Source organism: Mercenaria mercenaria, chromosome 19 (assembly GCF_021730395.1).
Source record: "Mercenaria mercenaria strain notata chromosome 19, MADL_Memer_1, whole genome shotgun sequence".
Lineage (NCBI taxonomy): Eukaryota > Metazoa > Mollusca > Bivalvia > Venerida > Veneridae > Mercenaria > Mercenaria mercenaria.
The window spans coordinates 26,339,740-26,354,567 of NC_069379.1; the positions used below are offsets into that span (position 1 = coordinate 26,339,740).

The window sequence follows — 14,828 nt, forward strand, 5'->3', positions numbered from 1 at the left end:
GAATGTTATGTTTTACACACTGCACATTGTTTCTTATTTTGTGGTTATTCAACGAAGCTGAGAGAGACCAGAATTGCCATCTTATATGCTGTTTAACTATATTAGATAAGATGAGTTCCAGTTATTACATTTGGTTCTATCGGGACCTAATAGAAAGCACATTTGTACAGTTTAGATTTTCATGTACATCTGATTGTATGTTTGCCTTAAATTTCAGGCTGAGTGATGTACAAAGATAAAGATAACCACATTTACCCCACTTCTACTGGTCGATCATCAACACATCGCACAACATCGTACCGTCTGACATTTGCAAGACAAATATATTCGTATTTTTTGTACATTGGAATGCTGTCAAATACTAAGACCTGTATCCTATATTTGTGTTTGTTGTTTTTGTAGTTAGGAACATGAAATTAGTGAATAATTGAATTACTCACGACATAGAGTGAGTAATTTAATTGAGTTAATATATGGTATTATAGAATTCCGTATACAGTCGACATTGTATTAAGAGACCACCCAAGGGACTGCTAAGAAGTGGTCTCTTAATGGAGTGGTCTCTTAATGAATTTCAGTCAGATGAAAAGGAAAGTTATTTTAACTGGTAATGTAACTGTATTTATTATGAACATATATGTATGGTTTCAAAATCTGTTTTAACATCGTGAACACTTTTCCAAGTCCACAAACCGTGAAAATTATGGCTAGTTTGTCAGTTTTACTGATACAAAGGTTAATTGCATTCCGCCACGTGCAAAACGTACTCGCTAATTACACAAATGAAGAAATGCGGTAGAATTTTGATACCCGATCGCTTAATAGATACTTTTGTCGAATAATTTACCTGTCGGGACTACATTATTGTGGTCGCTAGCCGTTTAGTAGAAGTCTTTTAATGGAATGAATTTATATACTGGAAACGTTCGGGAGGGATTTTGACTGGTCGTTTAAGACAAAATTTGCTGAACAGAGATGGTCGCAAGTTCGATGTCGATTGTATTAGTTTTTATTCATAACAGAGATTTTCGTAATTTTCAAGCCATATTTTACAACATTGCAGCTAGGGTCATGGTCAATTCATAGGTGATTTGCAGCACAAGAATATGCATGCGCCGACCTGTGGGACATTTTTTCGGAGGAAATATTTGTCACTTAAATGGGGTAAACCATGAACGAAATGACTTTCTTTGTTGGTTCCGTTTCGTTCCGCAAAATACCAATACCCGTATAGGTAATGGTATTTAACGGAACGGAACGGAACATGATAAATTTATTTCTAATAGGACTATCAAATACTTCAATTAAGTGAATTGATGATATAATAACGGAACTCCGTATAGTAGTTTTTATTTATAACGGGTGGTTTCGTAATTTTCAAGCCTATTTTAACATATTATTATTGGAACAGTTTGCGTTGGGGGTCAGGTCATGGATGATTTGCAGCAAAACAATGTGTATATGAATTTGTGCTTTCAGTTGTGTACTTTTTTTTTACTATATTCTGGAGTGTGATGTTTGGTGCAGGTCTTAAGACGACGTACATATACTTTGGTATTAGTTGTTTTAAACCTTGATGGGCTTCCATAGTCGTTGAAGAGTTAGCTCCCTTATATAGTTTCGACGCCATTTGCTTTGCTTTACTGGGCGAATTTAGTTCATTTATACGGCCCTATGGTGTAAGTAATGACCCTTTTTGTTTTTCTACAATGAAATATGCATGTTTACGTTTAAAGGTTAATTAAAATGAGTGAATGCTGAAAGTACACAAAAAACATACCAATCACAAATATAAGGTTCACAAAAATAAGTCATTACAATTTACAAATATACTTGTAACTGGAACAACTGACACGTATTAAACCTTCCTGCTTGTAATAATACAAAACCTTTAGTCTGTTAAGCATTTAGCACAGTAATTTAACACCGAATCTTTTAAAACAGCACCACTCAATCTCTAGTAACATTTAGTGCATTATGATCTAATGACCCGGACCGTTTTATGTATCGTAGGGTACAGAGTTTAGCTAGGAATAAAAATATAATGCGATATAGCGTCTAATAATGCGGAAATTTGCTCATCTTAATTTACCTTTAAACATAAACATGCATTTTATATTGGAAAAAAAAGAAACATAACTTACACCAAGGGGCCACATAAATGGACTAAATTACAAAAATAAACTCGCCGAGGTCATTCTTGTATATATACAAACTTGTCGGACAGGAAGGCAATCGGCAAGAAGGCAATCGGCAAATAAAGGTAAACGGATGCGCCACACAGTGAGGCAATCGGCAGGTAGGCAATCAGCAACTAGCGTTGAATGTCAGACTTCAGGCATGAAGGCAATCGGCAACAAGTCTTTAAAACAAGACGTGAGGTAGGAAGGCAATAGGCAACAAGTCTTTTACAGAAGACACAGGGCAGGTAGGTATTCGACAACAACTATTTGAAAACAACACGCAAGACAGGTGGCAATTGGTAGCAAGTCTTTAACACCAGGCTGCAGGCTGGTAGGCAATCGGCATCAAGTCTAAAACAAAGCATTATACGCCCATTCAGGGGCATCTTCTAATGTAATAACACTGTCGACCTTCCATAATGAGGATGGTGAAAAGGATGAAAGTATGAAATAATTTCGACTTTGCACCATCGTATTTTCGCTGTTTCGCCATTTCAACATCTCACCATCGTGGTTTCGACTTTTTATCATCATAGTTGTGTTATTTCGAATTTCAATCAGCATAGTATCATGCTTTCCTTGTATCGATCTCAGAATATGCGGCGATGGCCATGACGGGACACCGTCATTGACTTTTAGTTAAACAGAAGACAACTGCTCTGGAAAATATTTATTTTGCGTTGATTACGTTTGATGCGGACAGTAATTACGTTTAATAACTAATAATTGTGAACTAGATCACAGTAGAATATTTTTATTTTTTTGGCAATATAAATCGTAGTGTCGACCAAAAGGCATTGTAATTTACTTCTTTTCGACTATTAATGGGTGCGCAGGGGGTGGGGGTGCGGGTGCGGGGTGCAAAGAAAATATTAAGACAAATGCCGTTTCGAAAAACATTTCAAACATACTGTACAACTTCGGTAACTTTGGTCTCGCTGTAATGTGCTTTATACCTGACAAAACATTTAAGGCATATATCACAAATCAAAGACATCTTTCTATTAAAAAATGTCAGCAAACTGACACTTGAAATTAAAAAGAAAATAATGATTTCTCAATCGCAATACAAGTTGCATATTATTTTTTTTTCATATCCGTCTATAATTTCGAAGCACATGCATTTAATGTATATACAGGAGTGATGAAATCCAAAATCATGACATGTAGTTAAACTTGTTTCTCAAAAACTAAGTATTAAAGCATGGAAAAAATGGTTCGCTTCATAGAAATCTTTTTTTTTTACCTCTGTGAAGATTCGTTATGTAAATAAATGTCTTATTATATAGTAGAAATAAGTAAAAAAAAAATCACAATATTTCCGTAGTCTGAATACTTGCATCTTACTTTATTTCATATTATAATAACTTATCTTAGCTGCCAATGTACACACGAGAAAAGCTTCACTGACAAAGTAAAGCTTCGTTCGATTCCGTATTTTATCGTAAGACGCATTTACGTCCGAGGAATGCCGAAACGACATACAAGAATACGTTATCGCGCGTAAATTACCGATTGTCAGTAATAATAATCTAAACAGTCGCTTCTACGACGAAAACAGGAAATCTTATCACACAAATAAATGGGTTATCAAATGTGCCCAACTCATAGAGATAATAAATTTAGGAACTTAAGTTTAAATTTCAGATAAATCAGTCTTTCGGTCAGACTTTTGTTAATGTATATATGACAGTTATTCTCAGTCGTAGTGAACATTTGAAATAATTGGGAACAAACAATGATAAATAAATATCTTAAATAAAGTGAAGTTCAGTAAAATACCAAGGTGTGCTTATTGCAAAATGCTGTTCAAGTTTTTATGCATTCTTGGAATATGCAGCGGTTTTACAAGTAAGTGACTTTAAACATTAGTAAAAACATGTTTCATACGTGTCTCCATGTCAATTTATCTATTTTTTAAGGACTACAATAAAAACGAAAGTTTCTTGAGCACTTAATTCCGTAGGTTTCAACCAATATATATATATATTGACGGGATAATTTAGAATTTCGACCATAAAACATATATCATGCTATAAGAATTAATTACCGTTCGTCGAAATTAAATACCGCATATTGATTCAACCACGAAAGTTTACGGTATTTAATATGTGGTCGAGGTGGGTCTTCTCATGAAAATATATTCCTTTATAGCAATTCATCAAATGTTATTCATACATAAACATTTTTTGTATATGTATTCATTTAGTTGAAAATTAAGCAAATTATTAATGTATGAATTCCATTTTAAAAGCAAAATATCGATTTAAAAGTACAAAGAGTGTCTTCGCTTCGGTTTCGGAAGAGAAGGTTATACACCGTGTTCAGCAATCACTGTATTATATCCCTTGTGTGTAATGAGTGATTAGACCCTAGCTCGTAATTGAAGAAGATCATTCTGAAGTATGCACTTAAAATTTATGCATTTACAATAATGCTAATCTATACTTAATATTGAAAATAATCAAAAGCCAGCAGTTTAATTACAAAATGCATGGCATCCTATTAATATATGTCTAGTTATGAATGGCGTCAGTAAGTAGTCTATGTACTACAGCTGAATCTGTCTGAGCAGCCACCTTTATTAAGCAACCACCTGCCTTAAGTAGCTAGTCAACTTACTTCCCAAATTAAATTTCTGTTTAAATTTCAAACTCTTTGCCTTTAGCAGCCAGATTATGTTACTCCAGTGGCTGGTTGCTTAACACAGGTTTGACTGTATACAAAATAAAAAAGGTTACTGTTTTACGCACGTGCTGCTTTAGCATGTTCCCAATATCAATATTTTGAAGTCCTAATTCACTGTTTGCGCTTAAGCGCTATTGTTTACGACGACAGAAAAATGTCTATTGCGGGGTTCGATTCACGACGAGGTCATCTTTTTTTTTTATCTTGATTTGGATTTTTTAAAAAACACTTTAGAAACTGTCATTTTTATGTACTCTAAGTAAAACATAACCTTTTCTTTTGTATACATTTTTTCTACGCGTGTGTTAGGCAAGACGTTTCTCAGAGCCGTCAACACCAAACAAATAAGAAAAGTGCCAGGCTAAATCAAAGGTGCAGCTCGTTCATTTGTTTTGATTATGCAAGATTACGGTAGGCACCCGTTCTTTTTACAACAACAACAACAACGAAACTACTAGAGTTTTAGAAACTTCAGCATTAACGTGCTTTTGACGTAAGATATATTCTGCACAACAGGCGTAAATACAACAATATATGGTTTTAACTTCTGAGCACTCGCACTTTAATTCAAAAATAACATATCAAATATATCTTTCTCTATCAAAATACATCAAATTATCAATTTTGTACATATATTAATGAGCCGCACCATGAGAAAACCAAAATAGTTTATTTGCGACCAGCATGGATCCAAACAAGCCTGCGCATTCGCGCAGTCCGGTCAGGATCCATGCTGTTCGCTAATGGTTTCTCTAATTGCAATGGAATTTGAAGCGAACAGCATGGATCCTGAGCAGACTGCGCATCCGCAGAGATCCATGCTGGTCACGAGTGCAGTATGTTGGTTTTCTCATGGTGCGGCTCATCTAAGTGTCAGTTTTTAGGGGAAAAAACGATACAGACTTCTTTTCTTATTATACTTGGTAGTGCACACATTAAATAAAGCGCTGAAAAGTTAAATGCATGCGTTTAAGGCATGATTTACACATTCACGAACACCTCCAAAAAAGTAATTTAATCCTTATATTGCCAAGTAAACATAATTTTTCACTGTGTTATTTTTCATTTTTAAAAGATTTAGATCACCACATCAAAACAATCGAGAAAAATGTTTATATAAATTTTGAATCAAAACTATGCTAAACGGATAGGAAAGGATCTAAGAAAGTGAGTGATCATACAGTCATGTTTTTTTTTGGTTCTCGAAAACTACTCTTTTAGGTTTGAGGCAAGTAAGGACCAGCAGTCCTGACAATTTTTCATAAGTACTGGTCAGATATTTTACATGATATCTAAATACCTAAATGCTGATATGAAGAAATATGTCTTATAACTCATTCATTTTTCCTATTTTTGACTACGCATCAACCATATGGAAAAACTGCTCTAAAGGAACTATAGAAAAAAATCTTTAAAATTCAAAAGAAGACAGCTTGATTTATATCGAAAGCATCCTTCCAGACATGATCCAGAACTCTCATCTGTGCATTTAAATGTTAATTTTCCCAAACAGGATTTAATAGAAAATAGTGTATTCAGTACTACTCCAGTCCCTAGGGGTGTTTTGTGTGCAAAAAAGGTCCAGAGCTGATTTATACATCAATGTGTAGGAGAATATCTCAACTTTCAGAAAATCTTGGGTGCATTTGCCGCATCATGGTACGTTTTTAGAAATCCAAGATGGCCGCCAAGATGGCCGCCAAAATTTTAGAAATACACTAATTTTCACTTTTGGTCCTTATCTTATAGAAATACGAATGGATTTTTATTCTGATGTTCTAAAACAACAGAGAACACATTCATTTTGCCACTGATTTAAACCCATTTTTGTCAGTTCTTGAGATATATATCGGAAAAAATATTGAAAAATATCATGAAATTTTCACAAAAATAGCCAAAAAAATGGATATGGTTGTAAATTTTTATTTGTCTTATTTAAAGTTTTGATGATAGTGACCAATTTTAGTGGTTTGTTAAATTCGACAACATTTTTCATTACCTTGATACCAATTGTCTTGTATAATGACACCTCATTGTTAGCCTATGGCTAAAATAAGTGGGTGGGGTAAATTGAAGTTTTGCTAGGAATACATTTATTGAAATGTATGAATTTTCAATTATGTTTTTTGTTTCCTCAGTAATATAAAATCGATGTTTACGATGTTTTTATTGTTACTTACAAATGTGGAGATAAAAATGCTATATTTCGTTAAAAATAATTGGTCAGTTGTGGTCGTTGCCATGGTTACAACAGTTAAATAACGAAAGTACTTATGTCTATAAGAACTGTTCAGGTGAGTTTGGTTTTGATGAGAAAGTTAAGAATAATGTATATACTATTGTCGAAATGACAAAAGATCGAAAAACTTTAAGATTCATTGTAGCGAGACCGCGAAAGCTCATTTATAAGTGTATAGGCACTCGGACAAACAAAATTTCGGATAACATTTAAATGTATGTTGAAAGCTTATGGACACTTATTTGATATTTACTACCCCCTTAGATATTGGCATTGTACATTCCTGATACATTGCTACAAAAGTTCATTGCATTGTAGTAAGTTCTTACAAAACCAAAATAATGTTCCTGAAGAAAATTTGTGGTTGCGGGTTACAGTTTTATACAGGTAAAAGTTTTGTATAGTGACAATAGTGATGTACAATGCCCCTCATTTTGCTGAAATGATATGTATAATGTCATATCTGCCATATTAAATTATATAAACTATAGTGTCGCATAAATAGTTTTGAGGTATATGTTTTATATGTCTTTTCAGTAGAAGTACATAATGCAAATGTTATTATGTTTGAAAAAGTATACCCTACATTACTTCTATACTTTCATACCAACATTGTAAGAATAATTATAAAAACTGCCTTAATATTAAGAGGATGGGGTAAATATCGCTTATAATTCAGTAATAAAATCGATTTGAGGTACCCTTTGAATGACTTTTGAGACGCACACAAGTTCAGAATTTCTATTTTCAGTTTATTGCATTTATCAGGCGTTTAAAACATTTGTTGTTCATATAGATTTCAACACATTACCACATTATCACGGTGTATTACATCAATTATTTTACAATATATACGTACTGCCATGTACATGACTATCATGTACAATACAATAGCAGTTGTGTACATCATAACATAACATATTTAAAATACTAACATTGTTAACAGGCTTGCGTGAATACTACGACTGATACATTGCTACAGAAGTTCATTGCACCAAAAAAATGTTCCTGAAGAAAATTCGTGGTTGCGGGTTACAGTTTTATACAGGTAAAAGTTTTGTATAGTGACAATAGTGATGTACAATGCCATGCATTCAGCATATTTCACATGAATTCTAATTCATTCACAAATTACACATGTATTAAGAAATTAAACACACAACATATCTGTATTATTGAGCCACCAGTAACATACATAATATAGAACCTTACGTATTTGTTTAATGAAGTTGCAATGGTATAAGGTTGTCACAATCAGTTGAGCATATAAACCTATCACACCGTCATATTGGTATGTTAAATGTACATAATTGTGAACAAATATAAGAGAAATTCAGCTGATTAAATAAAATCACAGATAAAGTTATCACAATTTGTATACTTTGGAGCATAAACATATTCCTAAATGTCTATAATACAATTTATATTCTGTAAACCATAAGCTACATAAGGTGTAACGTTTTATAGTTCGTTATGCATATCAAAATATACGCATACTAATGAAACAAGGCAGTCTGAAAGACAGCTAAATCCCCTGCCACTGTTATAGATAGTGAAAAGGTAAACCTTTGACCTTGACCTGTGACCCTGACCATGAACTAACATGGCTCACTCATAAATTCTGCACATTGTCTTCATGAGGTGATCTTTTGATCAGGTTTCATGAAAATCGATCAAGGGGTTTAGGCGATACAGAACTCAAACCTATGACCTTGAGTTGTGACCTTGACTTTGAGTTGACATGGCTGATTTATGAGTTCTTGATGAGGTGATCATTTGACCAAAGTTTTATGAATATCCTTCAAAAATGGAAGGCTCAAACTTTTGACCTTTGACCCTAAGTTGTGACCTTGACCTTCAGCCGGAAAAGCTGACTCACAAGTTACGCTCATTTTCATTGAGGTTATCATTTGATCCAAGTTTGAAGAAAATCCTTTTAGGGGTTCCGGAGATAACACAAAATGGAAAGCGCAAACCTTTGACCCTAAGTTGTGACCTTGCCCTTGAGTCGGCATGGCTGACTTATGGATTCTGCACATAATCTTGAAGAGGTGATCATTTGATTAAAGTTTTAAAAGATTCCTTCAAGGGGTTTTAGGAGATATAGAGCGGACACAAAATGGAAGGCGAAAACCTTTGACCTTGAGTTGTGACATTGACCTTGATTCATGAGTTCTGTACACCGTTTGATGAGGTGATCATTTGACTTAAGTTTCATAAGAATCCTTCAAGTAGTTTAGCAGATATGGAGCGGATACAAAAGTGTTAGGGACAGACGGAAGGACGGACGGAAGGAAGAACGGACGGAGACCGAGCTATACCCCACCCCTACCACTTGTGGCGGGGATAAAATAGTACAGCCCTTTAATGTCAATACCACTTCGATGGTCGTCAACTGGTAACGGTAAGCCATTTTTTGATTCCCGTCTATATTCTGAAGACAGTTTATCTGAATGTCAATCTAACTAAATTACATCTCCTATTATGCTACGCATTATAGGATCTGAGAACGACCTATTCATAGCCTTGTTCTGACGACCCTTTCGCTAGCCAATCAGAGCTTAACTTACAATATCTTGCAAATCTACCTGTAGCCTTGACTTTTAATATTTACAATTCTTATGTCAAAATTCGTAAGATAGCCGATTAGCTCGGTCGGTAGGCCACTTGCTTTGTACGTAAGGGGTCCCGGGTTCGAATCCTGGAAGGACTGCACATATTTCTTAGTCTTTGACATTCGAACAAGTCGTCTGAATGGTTAAAATAAAAATAGCAATACTGGAAATCCAAAATATACAGAAGACGTATGTGAATGGGTCGTTCTCAGATCTTCGTTTAGAAGATCAAGTACTTTAGTCAGATTGTCTGAATGTAGCACGAGTACAGACACCGACCGAGTATAGCAGAGAGTATCTACTCGGCGGTAGTGAATTTATGTCGATAGCCTTGCTTGTGTAGTACATGGAATATCTCAATTCACCCATTGTTTTATATTTAGAGCTGTTCTTCAGCACTTTTACGAGAAACTACTCTGCTCAGTTTGCAATGATTTCTCATCAGTTTCGATCATTTATTGTTTTCAAAAGTCACAAATCGAAGAAGCTGACGTGCTACGGATTCTAGAGCTTAGCGTATTGTGGCGATTTTAAGTGACACAGCTATTATGGTTCTGGCACTTCACTTCTTCTAAAGGCTAAGTAATAGTGGTTTGGCAGAGCTGTGGATACGCACTGGAGTAGGTGACACGACCAGATATATTCCACTATATTTGACTGCTGAAAAGAAGCCGAGTTGTGTCGTGTTCTTCCGGCCGCTCATATTTTGACTGGATGTGATACGACCAATAAAGTAGGCACAAAGCATTTAGCATTGAAGGCATCGCCTGAAACATCTCTGTCAGACGTTGGGAAAACAATAAATGATAAAAATCGGGAAGAAATCATTGCAAAAGCAGAGTGGTTTTCTCTTAAAAGTTCTGAAGAACGACTTTGAATATAAAACAATGGGTGAATTTGGATATTCCATGTACTACACAAGCAAGGCTATCGACTTAAATTCACTGCCGCCGAGTAGCTACTCCCTGCGTGCACACATACTTCGGTGTTTGTACTCTTGCTACATTCAGATAAACTGTCTTCAGAATATAGATGTGGATCCAACCCTATATGGATATGAACATTAAAATGGCTCCAGATTATATTTACTGTTACCAGTTAATGACCATCGAAGTGTCTCAGGCAGTATTGTGGAGGTATGTCGATGTAAGAAATGTTCAATCAAACGATGTACCTGCCAAAAAGCTGGAATACCATGCTGCATATTCTGCCATTGTAGCAATAGCAATTTAGGATCATTCTGAAAAATCCCCATGTACTCGTTTTCGTACCAGTAGTTCTTTAGGATGTAAAGATAATAACACAGACTTGTGCTGTATCACTTTATTGAAAGAATGTTATTAAGTTTAAATGAAAAAAAAAACACAGGTGGAACAATGTGTTCATTATTTGTCTTTTCCGTTAATGCACCTTTGCTAAAAACAATGTATGTGAATACTGTAATTAGAGGCTATGTACATGTGTCAACAATGTTGAAATACCCATTATGATATTGGTATTGACACTTTTTGTATTAGTATGCGTATATATGGATATGCATAACAAACTATAAAACGTTATACCTTTCTGTAAGTATGTAGCTTATAGTTTATAGAATATAAATTGTATTATAGACATTTAGGAATATGCATATGCTCCGAAGTATACAAATTGTGATAACTTCATCTGTGATTTTAAAATAGGTTGCGAATTTGTTTGATACAATTAATTTGATCAGACAGTAAATATTTGCACAGGCTGTATATTATATATCCATTGCGTTATATGCATTTACTAGTATATTGAATCAACTGAATTTTTCTTATATTTGTTCACCATTCTGTACATTTAACATACCAATTTGAAGCTGTGGTAAGTTTATGTTCTCAACTGGTTGTGATACGACTTCAACTTCATTAAACAAATACGTGAAGTTCTATATGATATATGTTACTAGTGGCTCAATAATACAGATGTATTGTGTGTTAATTTCGTAATCTGTGTGTTTAATTTCTTAATACATGTGTAATTTGTGAATGAATTAGAATTCATGTGAAATATGCTGAATGAATGGCATTGTACATCAATATTGTCACTATACAAAACTTTTACCTGTATAAAACTGTAGCCGCAACCACGAATTTGCTTCAAGAATATTTTTTGCTTTTGTAAGAACTTACTACAATGCAACGAAATTGTGTAGCAATGTATCAGTCGTAGTATTCCTGCAAGCCTGTGAAAAATGTTAGTATTTTAAATATGTAATGTTTTGGTGAACACAACTGGTATTGTATTGTACATGATAGTCATAATTTGTGTAATACATCATGATTATGTGATCATGTGTTGAAATTTATATGCACAACAGATGTTTTAAACGCCCAATAAATGCAGTAAATTGAAAATAGAATTTCTGAACTTGGTGCTTCTCAGAAATCATTTAAAGGTTTTATTACTGAATTTTAAGCGAAATTTACCCCGTCCTCTTTAATATTGAGACAGTTTTTATAATTATTCTTACAATGTTGGTATAAAAGTATAGAAGTTATGTTTTATGGTATACTTTTTCAAACATAATAACATTTGCATTATATACTTCTACTGAAAAGACATATAAAATATATACCCCAAAACTATTTATGCGGCACTATATTTTATATAATTATATAATTTAATATGGCAGATATGACATTATACAAATCATTTCCGCAAAGTGCTATGTAAGTAGGGTAGTAAATATCACACAAGTGTCTATAAACTTTCAACATGCATTTAAATGTTATCCGAAATTTTGTTTGTCCGAGTGCCTGTACACTTATAAATGAACTTTCGCGGTCTTGCTACAATGAATCTTAAAGTTTTTCGATCTTTTGTCATTTAGACAATAGTATATACATTATTCTTAACTTTCTCATGAAACCAAACTCACCTGAACAGTTCTTATAGTACTTTCGTTATTTAACTGCTGTAACCATGGCAACGACCACAACTGACCAATTATTTTTAACGAAATATAGCATTTTTATCTCCACATTTGTAAGTAACAATAATACATCGTAAACATCGTTTTTATATTACTGAGGAAACAAAAAACATTGAAAATTCATACATTTCAATAAATGTATTCCTAGCAAAACTTCAATTTACACCACCCACTTATTTTAGCCATAGGCTAACAATGAGGTGTCAGTATACAAGACAAATGGTATCAAGGTAATGAAAAATGTTGTCGAATTTAACAAATCACTAAAATTGGTCACTATCATCGAACCTTTAAATAAGACAAATGAAAATTGACAACCGTATCCATTTTTTTGGCTATTTTTTGTGAAAATGTCACGATATTTTCAATATTTTTTCCGATATATATCTCAAAAACTGACAAAAAATGGGTTTAAATCAGTGGCAAAATGTGTTCTTTAATGTTTTTGAACATCAGAATAAAAATTCATTCGTATTTCTAAAAGATAAGGACCCAAAAGTGAAAATTAGTGTATTTCTAAAATTTTGGCGGCCATCTTGGATTTCTAAAAACGTACCATGATGCGGCAAATGCACCCAAGATTTTCTGAAAGTTGAGATATTCCCCTACACATTGATGTATAAATCAGCTCTGGACCTTTTTTGCACACGAAACACCCCTAGGGACTGGAGTATACGGGGATCCCGTGCGATTGGAAAAAAGATTAATGGCGACATATACCAAACTGTTAGACAAGATCTAATTGTCACAAAAAGACATGTCGCCAGTCCAAGTTCCGCGACTGGACCGATCTATGACGTCATCAAAATGGCGGCCAAGTTTGAAAATATAACTTTGCGTAATTCATTATTTATTTATGTTACACAGCAAAACTTGATGTTATTATCTCTGGTTTTCCATCTGACAATATGTGATGTCAATGTAATAACAATATTGAAGTATATAAACAATCTAATAATGTGAAATAATAAAATATATCTTACCCCACCCACTTTATTTCAGCAGATTATTTTTGTTGAATATATTTGTTTAATACATGCTATACCATCAACATATACGGATATAATCATATTCCAGTAGTGCTGTAGCTGTTTATTTGTGCTTTATGTCTCTGCTACACATGAACACTGAACCAATTTGCTGACCCACCATTCGTATCGCGTTGAACTCTACAACGCCCTTTAACATTCGCACTTAATCAAATGCAATGATTAGAATTCCTACCTTTCTTTCTAACGTTTCTTTGCCGATAGATATGTTTTATTTTGATAGAAGCCTTTCTAAAGTAAGGATTAATAGTTTCCACAGGATCTCAAAACAATAGTGGAGTCTTTAAACAATAAAATTTCCATAGTACTTAGTTTGGATTGTTACCTTCATATTAGAACATGTCGGTCATTTTAGCCCAGTCTGTGAGAAGGAAATTTTTCATGATGGATATCACGATTGTGTAATGAATCATTTGCCATCGTCTGGCATTCTTAGAACTCCTGAAAGTTCTGTGATAATTTTGTCAATTATCAAGGGCTGCTGGCACAACATTTAACAACATTTTTGGAGAATTTTCATAACAGTTCTACGACAGATTTCTTGCTGTCAAACGTGTCTTTCTTGAAATCACAATTGTCAACAGCAAAGAAGATATGGCGACCATTCACAAAGTTTCTTGGAATATAGACAACCTAATTAGACAATTGTTATTAGTAGCTATCTGATTCTAATAGGCTAAGAGTAGTCTACATAAATATATAACCAGTGTAAGAAGTATTTTGGTTCTATACTTCTTGATCTATAGTATCATACACCGGCTGCAACCTGTAAATGTTATTAGTTATAACCATGAAAAGTTACAATAGGTTTGTGAATGTATGCGTACATGTAAGGGACGATTATGTGACGAGCTGAGAACGTGACTGTCCTTGACATGTTCAAATTGTTCTTCTTGATTTACGCTGAAGGACCCAGAATCAACCAACGTAGATAACATGCAATGAAATAGGTATGGACTTCCAAATAAGATCTTGATTATCATGGTCCTGTAAGTACCAGCCTGAGGGATGAGTATCATTTCCCCTAAAAATTTAGCTTAAGGGGAAAGCTCTTGTATGTTAACCTTTCCGTCCAAAAACTGAATTGTTATA

General features: G+C 34.0%; 1 protein-coding gene across 3 annotated transcripts in view; it reads left to right on the plus strand.

The window, feature by feature from the left end:
• The first annotated feature begins 3,812 nt into the window (after positions 1 to 3,812).
• The window catches only part of LOC128551119 (neurogenic locus notch homolog protein 2-like), a 44,449-nt gene continuing 33,433 nt past the window's right edge, over positions 3,813 to 14,828 (plus strand). For all 3 annotated transcript variants that reach the window (XM_053531551.1, XM_053531553.1, XM_053531552.1), the window contains exon 1: positions 3,813 to 4,034. In XM_053531551.1, coding sequence (XP_053387526.1) covers positions 3,986 to 4,034 — 49 coding nt within the window. In that variant the 5' untranslated portion in view covers positions 3,813 to 3,985. The remainder of the gene's footprint in view (positions 4,035 to 14,828) is intronic.